The sequence below is a fragment of the Phocoena phocoena genome, chromosome 1, assembly GCF_963924675.1.
Source record: "Phocoena phocoena chromosome 1, mPhoPho1.1, whole genome shotgun sequence".
In the NCBI taxonomy this organism is placed as follows: Eukaryota; Metazoa; Chordata; class Mammalia; order Artiodactyla; family Phocoenidae; genus Phocoena; species Phocoena phocoena.
The window spans coordinates 22,782,029-22,809,427 of NC_089219.1; the positions used below are offsets into that span (position 1 = coordinate 22,782,029).

The 27,399-nt window shown below is 42.4% G+C and overlaps 1 protein-coding gene across 2 annotated transcripts; it reads right to left on the reverse strand.

Moving 5' to 3' along the window:
- Positions 1 to 1,701: 1,701 nt before the first annotated feature.
- On the reverse strand, positions 1,702 to 27,343 carry SRSF4 (serine and arginine rich splicing factor 4). 2 transcript variants are annotated; one of them, XM_065874411.1, is made up of 6 exons: positions 27,096 to 27,343; positions 11,440 to 11,582; positions 10,446 to 10,558; positions 7,292 to 7,506; positions 3,426 to 3,515; positions 1,702 to 3,170 (listed from the first exon to the last, which is right to left on the reverse strand). In XM_065874411.1, the coding sequence occupies exons 1-6, from the start codon at positions 27,200 to 27,202 to the stop codon at positions 2,381 to 2,383; spliced, it is 1,458 nt and encodes a 485-aa protein (XP_065730483.1). In that variant the 5' UTR covers positions 27,203 to 27,343; the 3' UTR covers positions 1,702 to 2,380. The 2 variants fall into 2 exon arrangements, with proteins under 2 accessions (XP_065730483.1, XP_065730490.1); XM_065874418.1 differs by lacking the exon at positions 3,426 to 3,515 and having other exon boundaries at positions 27,096 to 27,205.
- Between the last annotated feature and the right edge of the window lie 56 nt (positions 27,344 to 27,399).

Genomic DNA, 27,399 nt, shown 5'->3' on the forward strand with positions numbered 1-27,399 from the left:
TAGGAACAATGCTTGGAAGAGAATTTGGGAAAATAAAGTTGTGTGAAATTAAGGTGAATTTTTAAAAACTAGGTAAGGGAGTTCCCCAGTGGCCTAGTGGTTAGGATTTGGCACTTTCACTGACGTGGCCCAGGTTCAATCCCTGGTTGGGGAACTGAGACCCCTGCAAGCCACGTGGCACAACCAAGATTAAAAAAAAAAAAAAAAGGCTGAAAAAATTTTAAACTTGGAAAAAACAAAAACAAAACCAAGAAACGTTCCCATCCTTACAGGGATAAAATTAGGGAATGTTGAATTCTCGTCACCTACTGGAGACCAACCTAAGATCTGAGGCCGTGGGAATTCTACTGGTTGGCGTTATCACCTTATCACCATGACACAAGAACGCAGGGAAAGCTCCAGGGAGGTGAAGTGAGGTTTCTTGGTCTGGCTTCTGTTCCTTAAATGCCAAGTTTCCCCAACTGAACCCCCTCTCCCTCATCTTCCCCATTCCTCAGAAAGGTGTCACCATCTTGATCACCTCTGACAGTTCCTTTCCCCAGGTCACCTGCTGATCTTTCTTGTTCCCTCCTGTTACTGCCTCCGTTCAGGCCCCAGAGCACCTGCACTTACTGCTGGTCTCCCTGCATCCGATCTCTCACATCACTTACCGTCAGTCCACCTTCCACAGCACAGCTCTACAACCCGATCCTCTATTCAAGTATCTTCTCCGTAACTCAAGGGCCAAATTCCTCCTCCTAGTATTTAAAGTCCTCTAACGTGATCCACTTGGCCAAACTTGCTTCTCATTCCCTATTATCAAAGTCAACGTTCCTTAAGCGCCCATGCCCGGTGCTTTCCCAGCTCCGTGGCTTTGCTCCGCAGATGTTTCTTTCAACAGGAAGGCCTCCCACCCCAACATCTCCAAAGGGTCAGCCTAAGTGTTGTCTTCTCCGAGATGTCTCTAAACCCAGATGAAGTTCCAACTCCCTTCTCTGAATGCCCACTTTACCCCAGTGGTGTTTATCATTTGCAACCAGATCACAAACTCCAGGAGGCCAAGAAACACTGACTGTGTCTTCCCAGCATGTTGTACAGGGTATGGTCCATAGAAGGCAACAGGACAGCATTTTAAATCTAGGAACAGCCCCCAGTACGTCCACAGGCAGCAGTCTGGAAAGAAAGGGGCTCTCTCTCCTCCCAAGCTTCCCTCCTGCTCTGATCGATGCCTCTCTACAGTCCCTCAACGGTGGAGACCAGATCAGAACCACTCTATCTCTGGAACCTCCTATAGAGACAGGTCAGACAAGTAACGCAGAGAGTGAGTGGGACAAGGGTAATCCTGAATGGATCTTCTTCCTGGTTTTGATTAATCCAAATTCTAAGGCGATGAGGTATCCTACACTTCAGATTCATCATGGCAAGACATTCAACGATCAGCACAGAAGAAAGAACTCTGTTCATGAAGAGCTCATGTGGTGATGCTCTGAGTTGCCAAATTGATTCACTTATCAGCTTGGCCATAGGAGTCTTGATAGGAAGGATTTATAAACCCCTAAGAAACTCGACTTTTTTCTGTTGGGTGAGAAAAATCCTTCAGGAAAAGTGTTGGCTACCTACCTACCCATGGGTGAGCTCAAGGAACAAAACAGCCATTATACCATGAACTTTTTATGCTAAGAAAAAGATAGCAAGATAGATCAGGAAATGCAACATCAATTCAAGCACCATGAAATTTTGTCAAGCAAAAATAGTCTTTATTCAAATTTAATGGAAACAGGGGTCACTATACTTTGCAAGACGGGGAAAAATAAAATTAAAAAAAATTCTTTTCTTTTCTTTTTTAATATAAAACAATATAATCACAATACCAGAATATGGAACTCTACAGTTTATTTCCTATGGGTTACTGCAGGTATCAATTTTCCTCGACTGTGCTATTCACAACTTTGTTAAGTCCAAAAATATGAAACCAAAGTGGGAGGAAACTTAAGACTTAGCACTTTCACTAAATGGCATACATCAAAGGGCATCAATCCAAGGGCAAAATGGTTGAACTCACCATACCTACCTATGTCATCATTCCAGCCTTAAAGACATCCAGGTACTGAGCTCCCTGTAGGAAAGGCCAGGCCTCAAAGCCAAGGCATTTTGGATATTCTACTGTGGGCCATGAGTAAAGGGGGTTTTCAAAGAGGAGACTGCTTTCAGTCAAGCAGGAAGGCCTGACGCCAGGAGGCTTTACGGAGAGGAAGCGCTTAGACTTAACAATTGTAGACACACCATTAGGGGAGTTAAAAATGTACAGCAGTGACATATGTTCTACTTCAATCACTTGTGCTACGGCTACCAAACATGTACAAAAGACTTCTCGGGGAGTTCCAGCTGTGGTCGTAGCCAGTTAGGACCTTGAGTGGGACCTGGATCTAGACCGGGAGCGCGATCTGGACGCAGACCTGGATCTAGACTTGGACCGGGATCGGGTTTTTGACGCGGACTTTGATCTGGAGCGTGATTCTGATGGGAGGTTTGGTTTTGATTTGGAATTGGACCGCGACCTGGACCGGGTCTCCTGATTGGTGCCAGCATCCTCACTCTCCCCTCGGCCTTCCCTCTGGCCAGACTCGGACTTGGCGTGTTCCCGCTCCTTCGAGCCCGAGCGGGACCGCGATCTGGACGGGGAGCGGTCGGCGTCTTCCTTCTTCTTCTTCTTGCTGCCGCCCGGCTTGCTGTCTCGCTTGCCGCCTCGCTTCCTGCGGCTGCGGCTGCGGCTGCGGCTGCGGCTCTCCCCCCTGCTCCTCTTCCTCCCCTTCCTCTTGTCCTTGCTTTTGCTGCGGCTGCGGCTGCGGCTGCCTCCTGGGCTGCGGCTGCGGCTCTTACGCAGGCTCTTCTCCTGGCTCCGGCCCCTGCTCACGCTGCCCCGCTTCTCCGGCGCGCCCCTCTCCTGACTGCGGCTTCTGCTTTTGCTCTTGCTTTTCTGCCTGCTGGGGCTGCGGCTCTTGGACTTGCCGGTGCTGTCGCTGTTCTGGACCTTCTCCTCGGCCTGGTCCTTGCTCTTGCTGCGGCGCTTGTCGGCGCTGCGGCTGCGGCTCCGGCTCTGGTCCTTGCTGGGGCTCCGGCTCTTGTCCTTCTTGCTGCGGCTGCGGCTCTGGCTGCGGCTGCGGCTCTTGCTCCGGGAACGGGAGCCTGACCTGGGGAGACACGGGGACGGCGAAGCCGCATGTGACTTTGTACTTTCAGGCTGCTCATGAGAACAGACTAAAGCTATGTGTGGAGCTGTGCCCACAACACAAAGCCCGGCTTGTGCTGGCCAAGGACTGCTTTCTGAACCCCCGAGACTCCAGTCCAGAGCTGGGAATCCTGGGTGAGGGAAGACTGGGAACACCATTAACACCAAAGTGGGAAACGGTACACATGGGCCCTGCGTGAATACCAGGAAGACCTACCTGGATCGGGATCTACTCTTAGAATGACTGCTTTTGCTGCTGCCACTTCGGCTTCTGCTCTTACGAGAATGTCTGCTTCGAGAGCGAGATCTAGGGGAGAAAGTTTTTTTGTTTTTAATACTTGCTGACAAAACGCTGGCTGAAACGAGTCAATTCAGACATCCTTTCTATCAAAAAATATGCATGGCCCTGGCTGTGTCCAGGCACAAAGCTGAAAGAGAACTCTCTCCTGTGCTCTGGGCCCAGAGATCCAGTCACCCGCAAACACTCCACCTGGATGGCCTGCCTGAACCTCGTAGTGCCTCCATTCCTGAACCCGCTGCCCCCCAGACCTGTTCTTTTTGCTGGGTTCCTTCCTTATTCCCACCGATGCCGCTGTTATTCACCAGTTCCTCACACGAGGAGCCACAGCCACCCTCGACTCCCCTCTCTGCCTCACCCTCTTCTGCACTGCTGAATCTCCTCTCAACCTTCTCCAGTTCATCCACCTCGGCTGCCCCCCAGCAAGCCACCACCACTCTCCCTGGTTCCGCAGCAGCCCCCTAACCAGTCTTCCTGCATACACTTTTGCCCTTCACTTATTTATTCAACTGAGACCAGAGAGCTGTTTTAAAAATACAGCTGACTCTTGAACAACATGGGTCTGAACTGCCCGGGGCCACTTACACACGGGGTATTTCAATAGATACGCACTACAGTACCTCACGATCTGTGGCTGGCTGAATCCACAGGTGTGGGCACTGTGGATGTGAAGGGCTGGCACCCCAACCCCGCTTGTTCAAGGGTCAACTGTACCCTCCAAGATTAAAGAGTCTCTAATAAGCCGAGACTGTGGACTCTGTCGTTTCCTTCCAAAAGCAACCCTTGGGGAAAATGACCAATTCCAGGTGCAGGGCAGGAAAGGCAAAGACGGAACCTCTCATCATGATGGAAAGAGACTTTCAAAGATTCCTGGGCACTATCATCTATGAAAGAACTCTTGCTCAGAATGTTTAATCTGTGTCTCAATCACACCTCTCTAGACCTAACTTCCAGTTTATAGAAGCTCAGGGGATAAAGTACAACAATACAAAGAGGAAACATAAATTCAGAATGTGGGACAGTATTTAAAAAAAAAAAAGCTAAGAAAAGTAATTGTCATGGGGTGGGGTGGGGGGATGAGGCGGGGGACTGCTTCAGACTGAAGAGACCCAATAACCCCTTGCAATACATGACTGGATGGATCCTGGCCAGGAGAAAACACAGCTCTAAGGACAGCCATGAACAACTGGGGAAATCTGAATACAGCCTGGACACTAGATGACTTTACGGGATCACTGTTAATGTTCTTAGGCTGGAAGACACAATTGTGCTTATCCGCATTCTTGGAGATACACGCTGAAGTATTTGGGGGTGAAGTGTCACTCTCCACAACCTCCCTTCAAATGCTACATTTATTTATGTATAGGGCGTGTCTATAAATATACAGAGAGAAAGGCAGAATTTTAGTAACTGTTGAAGCTATAAGGAGAGCATATGAGTGTTTATGAACTATTCTTTCAACATTTTATGTTTGAAAATGCTGCAATAAAAAATTTGGGAAAGTATTTAGTAAAGCACAGTCACAGAAAAATCAAACAAAACCAAAAGACAGAGAAGCCAACCTGAAGGGCTCCCAATGACCAAAGACAGAACAATCTGAGCAAAACCAAATTGACTGCAATGGACCAAACATTACATATGCAAAGATCCAAGAACTCATTCAAAATAATACTAAACAAGCAACCTCACCACCACCTTTGGGTGTTGCTAGGCACATTCAATATACTGGAAATTGGTAAATAAAGGTATCAATTTTTATTTTCCATTTCTTATAAAAAATTTATTTTAGGGTGGTAGCAAAAGGGTGGAAGAGGGAAATCATCCTTCATAGAACTACAGCCTTTAAATGCACAAAGAACAGAAAACTAGATAGTCAGAATGTTACAACCACAGCTGAATGGCTCGAGGTGATGACTATCAGCAGATGTTAATAATTCCACTATTGGGTGGAATGCTGGTGCAGAACTGTATAGTGGACGGCCCACATGGATGCATGTTATCATCATTCAAAGTGGGACATCCACACACCACGCAAGTGCTGCAACAGCAAGTACAAAGCACCTGCTAAAATAATGGCCTTACTCTAAATGCCCGCAAGACCTAACTATGACTTTACAGGAAATATGAGGGACAGGATAAAGGGATGTGTTAGACATCACCGGAAGAGCACATCTGCAAAATCTCAACTATGGAAAAATCTTCAAAACAGAAAACCGTTTCTTCCACAACTAAATGGATGGAAAATAAAAAGAGGGTGAAGGAGGATGCAGCCATGATTAAAAGGAGAATTAAGACACATGTCATCTGATTGCAATGTGTACACCTAGTTGGGATTCTAATATGAACAAACCAACAAGAAAAATACATACATATTTGAGGCAATTGGGGAAAGCTGAATACAGATGTGTTGCTGTGGTATGGCCTCATGATTTTATTTAAAAGGTTAGGGCTTCCCTGGTGGCGCAGTGGTTAAGAATCCACCTGCCAATGCAGGGAACACGGGTTCGAGCCCTGGTCTGGGAAGATCCCACATGCCGCGGAGCAACTAAGCCTGTGTACCACAACTGCTGAGCCCGTGCTCTAGAGCCCACAAGCCACAACTACTGAGCCCGCATGCTTCAACTACTGAAGGCCATGCACCTAGAGCCCGTGCTCCGCAACAGGAGAAGCCACCGAAATGAGAAGCCCGTGCACCGCAATGAAGAGTAACCCCTGTATGATACAACTAAAGAAAGCCCAGGCACAGCAACGAAGACCCAATGCAGCCAAAAATCAATCAATCAATTTATAAAATAAATAAATAAATAAATTTATAAAAGAAAAGGTTAGAGATACCCACTTTATAGGCAGAATGACAGGATGTCTAGATTTGCCTTCAAACAATGAAGCAGGAGGGGGTGATGAAACAAGACTGGCAAAATAAAAGATACTGAAGCTGGATGGGTGATAAGTGTAAGGGGACTCAAGGTTCATATTTTCTCTAATGCTTTATGTATTGTTTTCCATAATAAAGAGTTAAACAACAAAACAACAAAACCTGAAAAGCTTTGACTAATGACTTCCCGCTACTCTTAAACCCTTAACCTGCCCTGTGGCTCAGCAGGATCTCGCTCTTCTTGGCCTCACCTCAAGCCACGCTCCTCTGCTTCCTCCTTCCCCACAACAGGGCCTTCAAAATACGCTGCTCTCTCTGCTAAAAAGGCACTATCCCCCCTCTCTGCCCACCATGTCCAACTCATCCTTTAGGTCTCAGCTTCTATGACATGTCCTTAGGGAAGCCTCTGCCAGCTCTCTGGACAAGTTGGGCCACGTACTTTCCCTCTGACATACTTATCACAATGGTAATTATTTGCTCAATGCCCGTCTTCTCCACTAGATTGAGTTTCATGAGGGCACGGAGCATGTGTGTCTTGTTCACACATGCCTGGCCCATCTGCAAAACAGCCACCAAATAAGACAAAGTCTCCACTCCTGAGTAGCTGGAGTATCTGGGAGAGTAACAAGGGGTGAGTTGTCATGTTCACCCCCAGGAATGGTATGATTTAGGGGACCCAAGAAGAAACGTGAGAGAAGGTCACTGATACCTGCATCAGAAAAAGGACTTTACTTCTATTTGTACTCATGACAAAAGAGTTCAAGAGTTTTACAAATAAATGTTCAGTTCAAAGTTCTGAGTAACTGGACCAGACGGAACCATGGTACTGAGACTTCAACAGAAGAACGAAAATGGATTATCTACGTGCTCATTAATGAATTTACAGCAAGCGCCGACACATCAGTAGTACCTTGAGTGACTCCGGCTCCTGGAGTAGGACCGGCGTCGTCTAGAACCAGGCTTGTCTTCAACTAATCTGATTTTTCTGCCATTGACTTCAGTTCCATCTAACTTTTCCAAAGCTCTTTTCATATCAGAGTAAGACACAAATTCAATCACCCCTTCATTTTTGCGTCCCTTGTGAGCATCTGCATAGGTCACTTCTCCCGCCTGACGCATATAATCCTGAAGAAAAACAAAATCCCCCAATAGGTTAAGACACATTTTGTGAAAATATCTAACATCATCATAATGAAAGTTTTCCCTTTCCTCTAGGAAGAAATGCTAGCTTTCCTCAGAATGAAGTTGACTCTTAAGTTATTTCCAACTACACATCGACCATTTACTGAGGTTCTTTGAAGTGTTAGGCATTAGGTGGGTAGTAGAGATAATAAATAAATAATTTAACTGTTTCTTTAAATAGTTTTGTTTGAATATAAAATTTTTTAGTTAACTATCATTTCCCAAATTTTATAGTGGCAAGTTCTTTGTCTATAGAAGCTTTAGAAGCTCAAGTTACTACATTTAACTCAGGTCTTTTGCATTTCATCATAAATTCTTATTGAAAACATGTATAGCTGTAGATAAATATCTAAGGTAAAAGGTAAACAAATTCAAAAATGGATTACGAAAGACAAAAAGACAACAGAACAATATTTTCCAGCTCTGGCTTTGAAGTGGAATGACCACCCATGTCCCTTCACCACTGTAAGCCTCTTTCCTCATTCTCTTTGAGGACTTAATATAACCCAATGAGAGAATACAACTAACATGACAGATAAATACTGAAGTGATATATAAATAAGAGAAGATGTGATTAGTGTTTAAAAAGAAAATGAAATCTGGGGTCTTGTGGCCAATTTCCCCATGTTTGTTTGTATATAATATATACTCAATAACGAACAGTTGTGGAATGAATACATGAATATTCAACAGCAATTCATTTTTGTTATTGCTTTCCTCTCCCTACTTTGCAAAGTTGCAAACACTGACTATATGCCATTTGACACTATTCCTCTACTCACTGCATCATAAAATGTTTACATGTCTTAACATACATTACATTCTTCATAATTAGTGTGTCCAATACTTTTTCTGAGGTTTCCCAATTGCTGGGACTTCTGCGTTTTATATATAGTCCTTGGCCGTTATTCATAATCTAGCAATGACCGTCTTCATGCAAAAATTTATTTACTTCAGCTGGGAATGGGGGCTCTGGGAAAAAGGCAGGGAGCCCATATAATTTATCATCCAAACTGGGATACATCTAAGAGTAAAGGAAGATGCTATTAAGTTATGCCACACCTGGGACTGTCCTGGGCAAGTTGAGATATTGCCATACTTCCAAATTAATAATAATAGCTGATAACATATTGAATGTTCACTGGATGATAGGTAGGATTTAATTAACTTAGTCCTATTTACAGCCACATGAGGTAGATACAATCATTATCCCTATTTTACAGGGAAATGAAATACAAGAGATATTAAGCAAACTGCTCAAGGTCGTTCAGGTAGTAAGTGAAGGAGCTGGGGTCTGAACATAAGCAGCCAGACTTCTGGACCTAAATTCTTAGCAACACCCGCACCGTGGGTAAAACGACCAATTCTCAATGCCACTACTCTATAAATTTCAACTCAACACGACCACTGGGTATTATGAATTTATACATTTTAAAAAACTAACAATATACCACCCTACATTAGTTTTATTTTTGCATTTCTGTGATTAATAGCTAGCATTTGTGCCTGGAACCATTCTAGGCTTTTTATATAAAAATGCATTCATTTCTCACAATAACTCTGAGTAGAAATGAGTATTTCTCCCATTTTATAGTTGAGGAATATGAAGTGCAAGAGGAAAGTAAGTTGCTGGAGTAAAATAACTGATAAGTGGCAGAGCTGGGATTCCACCCAGGCAGGTGAGCTCCAAAGTCCTGCTCTGAAGGCTCCCTTGACTTCCTGGGAAATTGGCTCGACTCCTCTCCTTTGCTGAGAGGGAAACTGCCAAACACACAGAAGTATAAAACCAACTGAGGAGGCTGGCTAGGCTCCATTTTAACCCCAAGTTTGAAAGCCTCTCTAGTTTCTACCCAGAATGTTCAATCCTAACTCTCAGAATACTGGAGTCATTCCTTCAGAGGACGGCCCTGTTGGCAGACACTCAGTAAGGGCCTGCTGTAATACTGACAACCAACACTGTACTAGAAAAAATACCAGCATATGTTTTAGTCTCAGCTCTTCTGCTACGACCAACTGTGCGAATTAACGTTTTCTGGATCTTATCTTTGTTTGCTAAAGACTGCTGAGAGCACATGAAAAAAAGAAAAAAGATTTACTTTGTTATAAAGCAGAAACTAACACACCATTGTAAAGCAATTATACTCCAATAAAGATGTAAAAAAAAAAAGATGTAAAAGTGCTTTGATAAGTTACTACTTTTTGCTGAACCTAAACATACTCACTCATTTTGCTAGAGATGACTTGTTTAATGATGGACTTAAAATGAGAAGTGAGATAGGAAACTCTGAGCAACCTTTACATTTGCCCTCCTAAGACCATCCAGGTTAAGGCACGCTCAATAAGGTTTTTTCTCTTTTGAGATTAAAAACCAACACCATTTTCAAAAAATGAGCTGTGATCAGTACACTGCATGGCCAGTACACCACTGGACTGTACTTTTTGACATTAAAACTCTTTCAGGACAAATATTCAATGAAAAACAAATCTTAGAAAAGAACATGGGTCAGATAGTCATTTTCACCAATGCGGCTCTACAATGGAAGCGGACACAAACTTGCATATTACAACTAATACTGCAGGAAACTGCCGGCTGCCGTTTTTCCTTTATTAGGGAGAAACTACATTGTTACCTCTCTGTAACACTCTCTACAGAGGAAAATTTCACAGAACATAGGTTGTCCTTAGCATGCTGGCCCCATAACATACAGTAGCAGTGAGATTCCAGTGTCTTTTGTGTTCCTATGGAAACTTTAATTGGAAAATCTCCAAATGCTTTGGGTAAGTTTTCTCTGTGTGCCTGGGCCTGCATAAAATAACCTCTTTCCTTAACTCAACTTTAACTCCTACCCAACTGTAACCCAGAAGGTTAACAGGGCCCAAACCTTTAGGTCTTGCCAGCTGCACCGACTTGACAAATTCTCCACAATAAGTCTGTATTCTGTGCGGGTAGGAGGGCCATATTTATCTCGGCCACTTCTTCTATAACCATATCCACCTTTGGAAGGTTCAAATAGATGAGATTACTTCAGTGGAGGAAAAAGAAAAAATGATACAGCACATATTCCCCTTAAATATACCATCTACCCCCACCCCAAAGAGTATATATTTTAACTCTACCCCCACCCTTAATTCTAATCTAGATTTAAAAAGAAGCAATCAGCTAACATGAAAATTTAATTTAATTTACAAAGTTATAAGTATGTATATTCATTAATATTTATATTTAAAATTAACATGCATAAATTAAAAACTATCAACAATTTAACAATAACCAAATTACTAAATCAGTTACTGGTGTTACTCACAGTGATTAAAGTTTCTGTGAACATTTTATACGAAAAAAAGATTTTCAGGCACCTATTTCAGTTTAATCTCATCTGTGTCTAACCCTTGGGATCCTCACCACCCAGGTCTAATGGGGAAAGGTTGCGGTCGTCACATGGCTTCCTGTTTTTGGTCAGCCAAGGGCCACAATGGTTCAAAGAGCCACGCATGGAAAGGTAACCCAAGGTCAGCAAATGGAACAGGCAGTCATCTTAGCCTCAAAGGATTCTTTTAATTAAAACATTGAGGTCTTTGTTAAATCTATGTTAAACAATTGCATTACAGAGAAAAAAAACAACAACACAAACACACATCATTAAACATAATTATAAAGTATTAAAACAATAAATTTATGTCATTAATTTAATTACAATTAAACATTATTAAAGATGTTTATTTGCAATTTTACATTTAAAAAGATACATAAATTTATAAAACAAATGGCTTAAATATCAATACATTTCAATGTAACATTAATTAATTAATTACTTTAAAAATTAACATTTAATAACGGAGGCATGTCACTGATACAAATGCCCTTTAAATGCTTACTGCGTCCAGAACCGTAACTGCCATCTCGTCGCGGGCCGCGGGCATGCTCAACAATTACTCGCTCACCACAAAGGTCTTTGCCATTCAGTTCATAAACAGCATCATCTGCGTCTCGCAGATCATCAAACTCCACAAACCCATATCTAGAAGAAAGCAAACAAAATCCTGGTTGGCACCCTTCTGACACCCAGCTTCACTAACATTAAAGAGAAAGCAATGAGGTTCATGCTTAGCAAAGGTTAGGTGGGTTTTGCAAACTACGGACCAGCTTTCTCTTCCCTTTAGCAGAAACCACTCAGCTTTGTGCCCACAGGCACTGCAAGAGGGCAGGGAGACTTTTGAAGGCTGACTCCTGTCTTTCTAATAGGAGGCTGGCTAAATATACAGAGACCACTTCTTCTGTTCCCCAGGTAGCTGGTGGCAACTGCAAAGACCTCCACAGGGATACTTGGTATAAGGTATTAAAATACATAATTCTACAAGATTGAATATTTGCTCTTTCAAGTCACATAAAAACTCACTTTTTTTTTTAGCTTTAGCCCCAAAGTGGTATCTTAGAGAACAATTAGACCTACATTTAGGCACTGTGTCTTAACTGTTAAATCATGTTTGGAATAACAAACCAGGTTAAAAAAAAAAAAAAAATCACAGTACCTTGACTCTCCTCAGTGAAAGAAAAAAAATTTTTTAAAGTTCCCATTTCTCTACCTAAACAAATAAGTCACAAGTGCATTAACTATTCTAGAAACTACCAGTGAAAAAAATCTGGAGCTATTCTCTTCCTCATGATATTCCAAATTCATTTCCATGAGGTTTTAGGTAGGCTGGAATTCTCTAAAATCTATAAACAAACTGTGCAAACTTCTTTTACACAGTAGTGCTAGGAATTTCCCAGCAAACAGGTTTGGTGGTTTAACATATATCCAAAAGAAAACAACCCCCTACCCCAATCCTATTAATGCCTGCTGAAGAGTACAAATTATAAAACTAAAAGGCAAAATTTGTAAGATATTTATAAGCAAGGTTAAACAAACGCCCTATCAACTGTTATCAAGAAACTTTTAGTTTGCTCTGATGTGGCTGTGAAAAGTCTAGCTTTGTGAGCACTGCCTATACCTACAAACTAAAGCCATCTTAATCATACAAGTTACAAGCAACATCTTTAAACTCTAACAGAGCTATGTATATAGGCAGATACTGACTACCGTTTCCCTCTGGGTTTACACCTACTGGAACTAAAAACAGGTTACAAGACTTGCCAGAAGTTTATCCAGCCTGACCAAAATTATTCCAGTTTCTTTAGCATGTAATGCTGTACTCAGCAACATGTTAAGTGAGAGAACTCAGAATTGAGAAATTCCTCCTTTACTAAAGATTAGAGTTTCTATCAAACAAGAGTCTCTCAAGGTGACAATGTACAGCTAAAAACTTTGGAGGGTTCTTTATCCTGAAATGTCTATGAGTGGCATTCAAACTTTAAAAGGCACTGAATCTCAACTCCATTAAAGAAAAGTAACACAGAAACACCCAGTGTTTAATGGGAAATGTTCTGCAATAACACAATTCAGAAGACACCTGGCTCAACTTATGGGTTATGAAATCTTTAAAACATGGTTTCACACTTCCATAAGCTGGAATTGCCGAGCAGCGTAATAAGAATGATTTTGACCATGATTGTCATATTTGGCAAAGTAAAGCCTCTCCAAATCAATACCTTCCTATGTTAAAAAGTGCTTTATGATCATTAAAAATCTTTAATAGATAAAATATATTGCAGGTACTTTTTTCTTTCCTAAATAGAGTGAGTCATCAGGAAAGCTATACTATCATTTTTAGAGACAAAATAAAAAAGAGCTAATAAAAAAATCAAATCTAACTACTTTCTGCTTTGGTTTATTCCTAAATAGATCATAAAATACCTCCTGCCCCCAAGAGTACCTTCCTTAATTTAGTTGTCAAGATTGGTTACAGGTCTGCTTTGTCCACCTGCCCAGATGCCAAGTATAGAGGGATGAGAGAAAACATCCAACATGGGCATGATAAAATGGCCTCCATGCCCCTCTAAGAGTTCACACTGCCTTGGCACCATTCAATGCCCCTAACTCATCTGATGTGATGTCATAAGGACAACACTGACTCCCGAGGATTAAATAAAGAAGTCACAGAACACCCCATTTTCCTCAACAAGCAAGTTACTTAGCCACATTTTGGGGATATCCTAGTAACTTATTAAAACAGCTGACTTAAGATCAAATTTATTTCACAGGAAAATCTTGGCTACTACTCTGTGAAAAGCCACAAAATCTATTTGGAACATTTTAGTGTCAAAATCCAGTCCAAGGATTAAATCAGGAACCTGACTGTCACTTCTCTCTGTCACTGACATGCTGGGTGGGCCTGGAAGACTAAACCAAATATACTCCTGCACCATAAACCATACCTGATAGGATTCCTGTTCTGAGAGCAAAGTAAAGACCAGATCAGTGTGTGGTTGTTTCTACCACATCACTGTTTATTTAGGTCAGTTTTACTGCAAGAATTACTTCACTCGGTAAGTAACCGGAGTAACTGGTAAGTAAGTGGAGTGAATGGGTTCCCCAATTAAGGCAGGAAGACTAGATAGCAACAATAAAATGGCACTTAATATTTATTAAGTAATCTCTATGTACTAAACAATGTTATCTTATTTAATAATCACAATACCCAAGAGCCAGGTACTGTTATCTGTTTTACAGATGGGGAAACTGAGGCACATCGCATTAAACAATGTGCATAATAAAACAGCAAAGCTGACATTCAAAGCCTGTGGCATGACTCCAGAACTCTACCTAAAACTGGGGCAGCAGGAACTGGCCTGGGTTCTAGTCCTGGTTCTGCAATAAACCAACTCTGAAAAGCACATTTAAATCATTTTATTCCTCTGGATCCTAGTTTATCCGTGAAATGAGGGAGCTATACTACGTATCTCTGAGGTTTCTCCTAACATCAAAAGTATGACAGTTAAAATGAAAATTAGTCTTCCTCTGGCTTAACAATGGGATGAAATTTTAGTTTTATTTATATAGTTTAACTGTCTCTGAATTAAATTCTAGTGCCTTTAAGAAAGCAAAGCTCTTCCTGGTAACATGGGAGAATCTTTCTAAATGAATCTTAACATCCCTTTGTGCTTTAATCTCCTCTCCCAAAAAGTATTCTCCTTTTGAATCATTTGTCAAAGGAGGGATATAAAATACACGCATTCATGTGTGCACACACTATGTGTTGGCATGTGTGTATTTATGTAGACATATCTCTGGTGTGACCTGTAGATAAGCCTTACAAACATAACCCAGCAGATAAATTTCTCAATTCTAGCTGCAGACACCCCTCCTCTTCTCTATTAAAAACAACCATCTTTCAGTAATTCTAGTATGAGAATGAAGAAGATGAAGGAATTCAGGAGAATGAATCTACGACAAATTAATAAATCCCTCTAAGGTAGGGACTGATAAAAACCAAACCAAACCAAAACCCCACCAATATGCCTCCTCTGGCTTGACTCCCAGATGTTGTATCTTTCAACCTTTCTCTCTACACCTATGTGAAAGAACAAAAAGCATGGCCTATTAAATGTAAATTTTTTCAATTAAAAGAAAAACTCCTTTCTTGAATGTTTCTCTGCTATTGCCTTTTCCCACTCTTTTCCTCTAGATCACATTTAATCCCAACAAATTTAGTCAAAAAATGATGGCCGAGGAATTACTGCCATTTTCTAAGAAAAGTGGGCACCATGATTCTTACCAACTATAGACAGGTATTCTGGATACCACAAACAAAAGCCACGTTGAATTACGTGGGCTGTTCTCAACTTTAGTCCATTCTTATACCACTGCCAAGTGTGCTGGTCTTCCTCATTCAACAGCTGATGTACTGCTCAGACTATCAGTCAGAACTCTGAAATTCTAGAACTGGAATGACATGTTTTTAAAACTAAAGTACTCCAAGACTTCAATTTTCAAAATGTTAATCACACTTTTTCACCCAAGAAAAGTTACCACCTGAGGTTGTGTTGTTGCTGAATAGTCTTCCCCTGATCTAATAACCTACACCAATGGTCCCAAATACCACGCTGTATGTCCTACTAAAGAGGCTGGGGAGTTATCTCACCCCTCCAGGAATGGCTTAGGGCCATCTCCGTCTTCCAAACATCTTCACTGAACAGGGCATGACTAAGGGGGTGCGCACCACCAGCTGACTGACGGGGCGTGGGGACGAGGAGCGGGGGAAAGCAAGCCTCCATGCGTGTGCCTGCTGTCACCCGCCAGTACTGCTTACCGCCGGGGCACGCCTTGGATGTTCTCTCTATAAGAAAAATTTGCCCCTTTCCACGGTGGATCTCTGCTCACCTTTGTCCTAAAACTGTGCCACATGCTTTTCTTTGTATGTGGACATGACAGTCCTCAGCCAACCATCAGCAGGATGTGAGTTTTGTTTTCCCAATGTGGTGAGCCATTCCCACATTCACTCATTTTCCTTGCAAGAACCGAACCTCTCCATGGCTGGTCAGGATTAGGGATGTTGCTGTAGCCAAGGAAAAATTTTCATCTGTTGAAGTTAACCCATGGGGTGGCTTGAACCCTGAAACTAGGGTCAACAGCAATGTACTTTAAGGGCAGAGCCCTTAAATCTACCCTGAAAGAAACGGCATTCAGTGAACAGGAATCAAACAGCTCTCTTTCAAAGCACTCAGTGTTGATCCTAGGCTTCAGCCAGCTTGTGTTATGAGGTGAAAAAAGTTAGGGCACACTAACAGGATAGTAATAAAAAATGGAAGTTCTCGCTCTCTGCATAAAGTGCTTGGTAAACTGCAGAAAGACACTTCTGCAACCAACTCTCTAGTGCTCAGGTGAGGCCAACTCAGAGAATGCTTGTGAGTGACAACCATGTAAGTGCCCCCAATTCCAAAGGTCTGCAAAATTCCAGGGAAGCAGTGGTCAGGCCCTCAAAGTAGAATTAACCAATGTCACATTCACTGCTCTGAGTCACGGATTATGGTTGCAATTTGACTATCCCAGTAACCGAGGGTTGTTTATAACCCACCACTAGGAGCTCCTACCACACGAAGTGGGTTCCTGAGATCCTTTTTATCCTGAGACAGGAAGGAGGTTGCTCTGGGCATTCCGGCCTCCCTCTCCTTGGCCTCAGGAGGGAGGGCCATCATGGCCACCCGTGGAAGGTGGATGACTTACCCGTGCTCACTGAGTGGCAGAGCTGGGGTGCGGCTTCAGGGCTCACCAGTACCCAGTCTGGGGCTCTTTTCGCGTCGGCAAACTGGCAGTTCCCGCACACCAAGGGCTCTCTGCTTAGAGCTAGTGTGGATTCCTGGTCTGCAAACGTTGGCCACAGCTCAGTCTGCACTTGATCTTTCCCCACCTTCAAAGAAGAAAACCTACCTCATGATTCCTCTCTTCTCGGTCCCCTGACCACCTGATTCACTCCTAAAAACACTGTCATTGCCTTTGGCTGTTCTTCTCTGGTTGCCCACTTAGTGCGCTGCCTAGTTTTACAGTGTGCTCTTTCTGCTGGGCCCCCAGGGCGGTCTCTTCCTGTGTGATCACCTGCCTTCGTTCAAGAATATGGCTATTTTTACTTAGTCAACTTGTCTCTTTAAATGAAGTGGGGAAAGTCTGCTGCTTTATCATTCTTTTGCTCAGAGGTCTATACTGACTCCTAAAGATCTTTGTTGATGCCATTCTCTGAACCTGGAATGCCTTGATTACGCAAGGTGAATCACAGCAACCATCTTCCATAGACTTGAGAATTCTCTTTCATGAAGTCTCAGAAACTTGCGGACTCTAAGCGTCTTAGCACGGTCTTTAGCATTAGCACTTCTATTCATTTTATGTTTTACATGATCATGTTTTGGTGACCTTTCAAGCCTTGTTCTTTGTCGCTTGTGCTTATCCTCTCATTTGATTATGAGCTCTTTAATATTAACAAAGGCTAATATTTAGAACAGTGCCTGGCACACAGTAAATAATTCACCTATAATATTTCACTCATTCCTCATATCATATGCGAAGAATGCACTGCTGCTGCTACTACTGCTACTCCCATTTTACAACGAGAAAAATGAGACTGGGAGAGGCTAAGCAACTGGCTTGTAGTCAAGGCGCTCCTAAGCGGTATAGCTGGATTAGAACCCAGGTCCATCTGACTCCAAAACCCAAGCTCTTAACCACAAGGTCACAGTGCCTTTGTAAAGGCAGCTGTTTCTTTTCTCCCACAGTCCTGAGCACAATCCTTTGAAATTCAACAAATGCTGCTGCTTGACTTGATAATCTAACCTTAGATAAGCCAGGCTGTATTAACGTTTTTTGATACAGCTGGGTCAATTCTCCAGAGGAAAAAAGAAATTGATCTTGGGGCAGGTGAAGCACCCCTAAGCTTGGAGTATGTGACAACCAGGTTACTTTCACTCGTCTTTTGGTTCCCATTAGCCAGTGTCAGCCATCTGGTCCTTCCGAAAACATGTGTGGGTTCAGAACATAACAGACTAGAAGAATAGAGGAAAAATAAGATTATTCTGTGCAATCCCCATTCTGGAGGCCCCATATTAACCCCTGGAATCTGTCTTTGGTTTTAAGGCTCAGCAAAAATTAGACCAGCATAGAGATGATGGAAGGTTTGGCCTAGAGGTGGTAGATGTGAATGGATATTGACAGTATTATGTATTTAAGAATGCATTTAATTAGTTTTGTAAGGAATGGTGACCGGGACCAAAAAATATAAGCATGAATGGTGTGGGAAAAAAATGGATGAGAAATCAAAGAATGCTATAAAGTTTACAGACTTTCAATTATACAAAGATTATGGCAGCAACCAGAAAAGTACTTTGCAGATGACAGCCATCTATGATCTGATTTAACTCCAAACCACTATTAACATGACTACTCTAGCCCACCAGGACTCTTTCCCTTTTCAAAATCCTTTACAATAATGTTCACAACTCTGAGATTTACTGATAATCTCATAGATGAAGAAATGAACGCTTACAGCAGTTAAGTAAAGGCTACCCAACACCTGGGATTCTTCAACCCTAGGTCCTAACCTAAAATCAACACTCCAACACCATGTTCTACTATCTCCACACCAGTGGAAAGAAGTGGTCCACAGAGCAAACAGTTTGAGAAACACAAGCTCTAGCACAGAAAATCAGTTACATCAAATTATATGCTGTGGAAGACAAATGCCCACATGAATATTAGCATCTTATGAGAAATATTAAATGGCAAGAAATACCATTTCTGCATCTGATGTGTACTAATACTAGTAAGTTGTGAACATCCTCTAAGCTAATAGTGGAACCAAACCTGTATGTCAGTTATCAAAATTTTAACACCAGTCTAGGAAAATAGAGAAAGATAACAAATCATTAAGAAAATACCAGCCCATCTCTGAAGGAATATTCACATACTGGAGTGAGGAAAAGAGAACAGAAACAATCATTATTCTAAAAACTAAGTGATAATACAAAATTCCTTCAGAAAGCAGGAGCAAGAGAGGAATCTGTACCAATTTCAAATCTAGTCTTACTCTGTAACTGGTCTATGGGCCTATTTGCCATTTTGTTTCAACTATCCAAAAGCCTTTCAAAAATGAACTAAGCAAATTCACTTTTACTAGGCTGCTACCATATTTCTATCCTATAAAATGGGACTACCCGCAGGAAGCAACATACTTGCAAATAGTTTGTGGATCAAACTATCACAACTATAACCCCTCTGTCATAATGAAGTGTTTCACTGTGACCTTTTAAAGTCAACAGGGCTGCTTTCCTTAAAGGGGAGCAAACATAATCATACCCGTGTATATTTCAATTTTCTGACACTTATCCACACTAAGGGTAAAGGAAATTAAAAGGTCTCACAAGAAAAGAGATCAACTATTCCCTGATGACACACTAAAGCTCATGAAGACTCAATCACAAATTAAAAACAATTTTAAAAAAACTCAAGAGATGAAAGTCATATTGCTAATTTAGAATAAAACTCCTAGAACGTAAGATAGAATCACTGTTACTTGTAGTTAATGAAGTAAAGGTGTACACTCAGCAGACAACACTACCTGATTCCACACCAAAGCTACAAACAAAACCAGTTTGTACTTACCTCTAAAACCACACTATAGGCAGGGTAACAGGTGTTAAAGCCTCTTAGAAATTATGCCTCTTGGGACCATCTTGGCTGTTTCCATGTCCCTCATAACCACCCCACAGTCCCTGTTTCTTTTTCTTTTTGGTTAAAGATGCCACTCCCCATGCTATTTCTTGGGGATGCCCTTCCCTTGAAAATCAGTCATTTAATTCACTTTATATTTTAATGGATGTTTCAAATTCCTTAAACATTAATGGATCAATAGCTTCATTTCATCCACATGAAATAACTTTTCTCAAAGTCAGTTCATCTGGTCTGTGGCTCCTGACCCCTCACCCAAGCCTCCTGCTCACCTCTTTCACTCCTGATGGCTGAATTCAAACCTCCCTCCTCCAGTTTCCCCCTCTCTAGGCCCTGGAGGTCTGTGTTCATGGAGGCCCCCATCCGGCATCCAGGAACAAGACACGGCTGGGGCCCTGGCGGAGGGCCCGTTAAGTGGCTCTTCAGGCATCATGTGCAGTTCCAGAACCTCTAGACTTTCATCTCAACCCACAGGAAAGGTCATGTAGGGCACTTCCTCAAAATACAGGTGTGCAAGTCCAGGGCACAATCCATCCCTCACCTTCAGGATACTCCAAGACCAGACAGCCCTAGCTATGACAACAGGACAGAGACTGTTCACTGCATTTACTTGCATAGATCCTACCCTGGTCAGCCATCACAAAGCTGATACCACCCTTCAGCTCTGCAGAGTAGCCTGTGGAGAATCAGTAGCAGTCTCTGTCTGGGGCCAACGTCATAAGAAAAATAGCACCTGTCTCACTTTTGGCAGTAACTTGGCAGCTTGTTGGAAGCCTCTGCAGAGAGACTAAGGACTTCAGGCTGTGGAACCTGAACTACCTTCTCACCCTTGGAGGCAAGCCCCAAAGGATAGGAATGAATCGTCTGGAAGGAAACAGCACGAGAGCAACTTTGGCTGACACCACCCATGCTCTATCTGGTATGTGAATAAGAAAGATCTTCAGTTTTCGGAGTTGTCAATAACTCATTTTGTAACCTTGGCCCTGTCATTTAATCCCCCGTGCCTCAGTTTCCCCGTCAGTACAAACTAGAGACAACACTTATTTTAAAATTTCAGTGTTAGCTTACAAACTTATAAATACCACCCCCAATAGTATTCTCTCAGATGCTTGGAGCACCTTTCTTCCGAGGATCTCAAAATACAATTTGCGGGCTTCTCTGCTGGCGCAGTGGTTGAGAGTCCACCTGCCAATGCAGGGGAAATGGGTTCACGCCCCGGTCTGGGAGGATCCCACATGCCATGGAGCGGCTGGGCCCGTGAGCCATGGCCGCTGAGACTGCGCGTCTGGAGCCTGCGCTCCGCAACGGGAGAGGCCACAGCAGTGAGAGGCCTGTGTACCGCAAAAACAACAACAACAAAAAAACAACAACAAAAAACCAATTTGCTGTTTAGGTTACTTCGATGTATCCAAAAATACCATGAACCCAAACCACATTTTATCTAGTCTACATCCTGTGCCTACCTTTTAAGAAGGGAAAAATACTTCACGTGGCCCTTTTATTCATGATACATCAATAAGGAAGGGAGGAGCAAGCTATTAAACTGAGGAATAGGGATTTTAAATGACTTGGCCAAATAATTACAGATGATGTTTATTCTTATCACAAACTGACTGGGAAACCAGGAACAAGGAGTGGAAGTCTCAAGCCAGGGCAGTTTAAGGTGGCAACATTTGGTCAAACTGTAGCACGGTATGGTTTCTTGGCAATGACTTCTCAAAATGACAGAAATTTAAAAATTACCCATGGCTTAAGAAAAAAAGTAACATACCTAAAATATTTTGGGGGGAGGTATGTTGACCTCAGCAAGAGACTTCAGTACAAAAACAACTTGGTCACATTTGTAAGTTACATTTGATACTATGAATAAAACAATGACAGAATGCGACTTAATCCACAGCCCTGTTTCTCATGATTTCTTATTTGTTTAAGAAAAAGTTCTTGGTTAAAACACCTGAAACCATTTCACCTGTTAAATTAGCAAAGACTCTAAACAGTACGGCCGGCTCAGTGGTGACGAGGCTGCCATGGTGGGCGTGCTCATGCACTGCTGGTATAAGTGTAACTGGCACAGCTTTGCAGGACATGTGGCTATACGCATCAAGAGCTTTCAAAGTGTTCACTCCTACTGTGACACATGAATTTTACTTCATAGAATCCGTCCTAAGGAATGACTAAAATGCAAACAAAGTTTTTTGCACGTGATAGCCATCACAAGGTTATACAGAACAGCAAGAATTGAGAGATAGCCTAGGAGGAATGGTTGGGTAAATCATGATATAGCCATACAATGGATTTTATGCAGCCCTAAATGATGTTTATGAGAAAGATTTTATGTAACAGAAAAAATCTATGAGAAAAATTAAGCAGAAAAAGTGGGACATAAAATTGCACATAAGACCTTGTCTATGTTAAAAGGATTCTTAATGATACCTCTTTTCTACTTTCTGCTGTTGGTATTGTCTAAATTATCTACAACGCACCTGTATTTATTTTCTAATCAGTCAAAAAGTTATTTTCTAAAAAAAGTTCTCGAACCTGTTATGCTTGGTAGGCTAAACAGATAAGGCTTAAAGGCTGCAAGACAACTTCCTAATATATATTTTTAGACGTTCTAATTAAAAAGTCATAATATTAAAAAATTATGATCAAGAGTAGTTGAGAATTCAGAAAAATAGGAACTCTTAAATACAGCAGGTGAAAATATAAACAAATACCATGGAAACCAAAAGGTAGCAAAAGTTAAAAATGTGTACACTCAGCTCTCCATATCCTGGGTTGGTTGAACCCGTGGGTGTGGAGGGACGACTATGGGACTTGGGCATCCGTAGACTTGGGTATCTGCAGTGGGTCCTGGAACCAATCCTGTGATTATACTGAGGGACAGCTATATACACTCTGACTCCAAAGTCCATTTTCGGGAATCTGCCCTAAGATTTACATAAAGGATATTTGCCACAGTGTTATATACGTGTAAAATAGTGGAAAACCAAAGACAACCGCAATGTCTTGCAACATGGTTTTGCTTATGTACATTAAATAGTATTTATATGTGGGAATACTATGTAGCCCTTAAGAATTAGGTTGTGGAAGAACACTTAACGACAAAAGGATCAGGCTGTTAGGTAGAAGCTGGTTACAAAACAGAACGTACAGTACGAATCCAATGTGAAAAAGGGGGGCGGGGAGGCTTAAGAAGTGCATACACCTGTGTGTGGAAAAAGACAAAGTCTCAAAGTGCAGGTACTGTCATCTTTCATTTTTTGTCCTCTATATTTAAAAAAATGTACAATAAATATGTACAATTTTTATAATCAGAAATAAATACATACTATTTTGAAATGTTACACAGATTAAGTATGGGCTTTTTTCTTTTTTTTTTTGGCCACACCACGCAGCTTGCAGGATCTTAGTTCCCTGACCCGGGATTGAACCCGGGTCCTCAGCAGTGAAAGCACAGAGTCCTAACCACTGGACTGTCAGGGAGTTCCCAAGAATGGGCTTTTAATACTAAACTACCAGTTCAATTAACCAGAAACCAATAACCTGGAACATCAATTATATTTCCCTTATTGCCTCTTTAAAAGACAAGAAGAAAAACAAGCTCGCATCAAGGATTCAGTCAAAAGAGAAAATCTCTTTGTAGGTTCTGGGGTTGGCAGAGATTCATCCCAGTATCTCAGGCCTAACAGTGCCCTACAGTGCTCAGGGACAAAAAGAACAACGACTTGACTCACTGAAAGCCATAACATATTTAAAATATTAACTAAGGGGTATCTTCTACTTGAAGGAATTTAAAACAGAGGGTGAAAACAAAAAACTTCTTGGTAATACTTAGATATCATGAAAATCCAACTACACAGACCAGGACACCCCTGAAAATTCTGGCTGTTCACAATTTCACTGTCTGTAATATGAAACAAAGGTTCTGAAATTTATAGCCAAGTTTCCCTGGAGAGCTTTAATTCACACATTTAACCAACTAAAACAAAAAACCAAAACCCCCCCAAACCCTCAATGGTTTGGGGGTTTACCTGTCCAGCTACTAGGCAAAAATAATCTTAGGATGTGATATGTTTCATTCATTGACTAAAATATGGCAAAATTAAAATATAAAGATCTGAGACCAAGACCACAATATTTTGTGGCAAAAGTACTGTACTTAAAAAAAAAATCTACATTTTACATGAAAAAAGTGATTTACTAATAAAAAAGAAAGCTCACAGAATTCACAAATAATCAAAGACAGCAAAAGTTACCACAGAGTTGGAAGGCTGCAAACAGCTGCTAATATTGTTGCTTCCTTGACCCCTGGCCCACCGTGGCTCTTGCTGGCGTTAGTGTGGCCCATACAAATGGAGGAGACCAGAGGGGATCTGGAGTGGCCTATGCTGTCGTGGGAGATTTATGTCATGTTCGTGGTCCCAAACTAAACCATCCTTCCAGGAGTTCTCTAAAACTAAAGCAATCTAGATTAGGGTTACCTGGTACAATAAAAGCAGGCAATACACTACTGCATACATCTCCCTTCTCCTAATCCCAAGAGGGTCCATAAAATGTTCTCTTGGATACTAAATCTCCTTTGGAGAGCTCATCTGCTGCCTCATTTGGTCAACTTTCTATTATACCACTGCTTTATGCCTACTTCATTAATTCAGAACTTTACCTACAACCCTTCAGCTCAATATAGCTACTGTCTACTGATAAATCTCACTTCCATAAATTTGAACTCTTCAGCAATTCTTCAAAGCCCTAACCATCCAAAATCTTTTGAGTTTCAGTTACTAATAATCACAATCCAGATATGTTAAAAAGGCTTCTCAAGGGGCTCTACTATCCTTCCTATGTTTCCAGGACTATATAAGCTTACACATGTTGCTAAATTATGCCATCCTTTCAAACTCCTCTGTGCTACTGCCATCTAATCCGGTCAATTGCTTGAAATACATCTATATACCATTGGTCCTTTGTTCAGAAGTCATTTTCCTCTGCAATGATTCCTGAATGCTACCAGGAGGTGCACCTGTTTGGTGACTGTCACACCTGCCTTCAAATCCCTAAAATGACTTCCCATTCTTCATTCCCTTGACTTTCAATCACAGATTTCATGCATATCATGGTTTAGCAGCACAACTGTAAAAATGAATAGTTCCCCAAGAGACCCACGTATTTAGGGTCCTGGAAGGATCGATCAATTCTTCCTCTTGATCACCATTTCTCAGGTTGCTCAATTATTCCCTCCAGAGCATTTGAACTCCTATCCATGATTTTGAATGTCTAGTGTAAAATCTTACAGTTGTTTCTGATTTATGTTGTTAAACTTCTAGATCATTCATGAGACTCAATCCAAGCTAGACTGTTTATTATATCTCAAAATTCTTCCTTATTCTACCATCACCAGTTATGACATACACTATTCCCAGACACTTCAAGCCCCAGTCAATCCACACTCCAAAGCCTATTTCAGACAAACCATTCCAAGTTTCACTTCGTGAGTTTAAATTGAGAGCAAGCATTGCTTAACTCGAAGTGTATGTTATAACCACAAGCACTTAATTCACTCAAGGGCAGAACTGGTTTTCTGCCTCCTCCCTTCATTTAGCACAGTAGAGGCATCTTGTCGGTTATCAACATATTTGTTCCATTAATTAGCTTTCCTATTAACATCAACATCATTTCCTGCTATCACTGGAGTAACCTTAGAGAACAGACCTCACCAAATACGCTTCGTGTTACTAAACACTTAAGCTAAGATGTCTCCTTATGATCAAGGTCAAATCCCTTTGATTATAGCTACCATTTACAGCTATGAGCCAAATGCTTTACAACTATTATCTCTAATCTTCCTTTTCCTGGTGGATGAGGAAACTCAGAATCAGAGAAGTAACTTGCCCATAGGTAGTAAGTGGTGAAGCTACGATTTGACCCAGGCCTGTTTGCTTTCAAAACCCATGCTTTCCCCACAAAATTTACTGTCAACTTAATTGGGCTCTGAAGAAAACTGGGAGTTTGAACTTGATTGTTCAGACATATGATATGTATCACAAGAACATCCCCCTGCCCACTTTATCTAGTATGTTTAAGAACTGAAAGCTCTATTGAACAAAATGAGTAACTTCCTAAACCTTCTACTCTAAAAGAAATCAGCATTCATAATAAACACTTGATGGAGGACATTTTCCTTAGTAAGAAGGTGATCCTTCCTAACAATCAATTTGAAATGACTTGTTAAAATTTTAAACTCAGCCAACAGTTTGAATACATTGTAGCTTCCAATTTTTCTCAAATGCTCAACCTAGGTATCTTTTATAACTTCTCAAGTATTAGTTGCTAGTATTACATTAGGGAGTAAACTCTAGCTATATCAGACCTGTTGCAAAGTAGATCTTAAAAAAAAAAAAAAGTCAAGAGTTCTTCTAACAGCCAAGGTTTAGTACCCTAAAATGCTTCCCCCACTCCTTTTATTTTTTTATATCCATGTCTTTGAAGTCCTACCTAACATTTCCCGGTTCTCACAGTTTTCCCCGTAGAATATCTTCTCCAGGGCTGACTCCTCATGCTTCCCCTGAAACTTGTAGCCCCTGCGGGCCCTGCTCTACCAAAGTAGATTAGGAATACAAGTAACAGACCATACCCGGGTGGGTAGTAAGTTAGCAATTTCCTAAACTGTAGGTCTCCGTCTACATCAACTAGTTGACTGGTCACGGTGGCCACTATTCTCTAACAAATTCTACGACAAAACAATTTTTTGGCAAGTTGGAGAACGGAAACCCCAGCATGGAAACTCTGTACGCAGTCTTGAAGATAGCAGGCTAAGACTTTAATTTACCCTTGTAGAGGGAACGGTGAAGGCTTTCAGCACCGCAAGCCGATACTTTCGAAACCGTCCCTAGACTACTCAAACTAGAGTCTCCCGCCCAAAAAAGTGTAGCACATGGCAAGTCTAAAAAGGGCGTCCCTTCAGAGCTCCAGTCCCCGGGAGAGATGCGTTGTGACCATCTGATCCATTAGACTGGGGAAGAGGTGAAAAGGGAGGAGGAAATCTGTTTGTTTCCAGCAGCCCTCAGAGCGGGAAAGGTCGGTCTCTACTGAAGATGAACCAGGCTCCGGCTCCAGCGCCTGGGAAGGAAAAACCCAGGCCTCCCCGGAGCCCTGGAGCTGTGCCCTCCCTCCCACCGCCCCAATCCCACTCAGGTTTTCCTTCTTCCCGTCCCACTCAGAGCCTCACCATCGCTCCCATTATCCCTCCACCACCCCCACCCGCGCAGGCGCAGTGGGAACCGGGGCCTACCCGCGCCCCCGAGGCGCCGCGACTATGGCGGAGCCGGAGCAGGCCGGCAGCTCCGCGCGGGGTAGCCGTCCCACTCCCGTCGCCGCGGCCTCCCCGCCACCGCCGGGGCCCCGTCCCCACCCGGCAGGCCCCTCTTCCGTCCTCCTCACCCGTTCTTCAGATCCACTTCCAGGATCTTCCCGTAGCCCTTAAAGAAGCGCTCCACATCGCGCTCCCGGGCCTGGTAGCTCAGGCGGCCGATGTACACCCGTGGCATCCCGGCAACAGCTTCGGCGGCGGCGGCTTGGCCTGGCCCCAGCCCCCCTAGGCGGCGGCCGGCGAAGCGAAAGCGCGGCGACGGCGGCGGCGGCAACGGGCGGGCGGCGGGACGGACGCAGCCGAACCCGGCGACGTACGCGAGCACGCAGCTCGCGAGCACGCGCCTCCAGCCTCCCCCGCCCTTCCCGCAAGAGG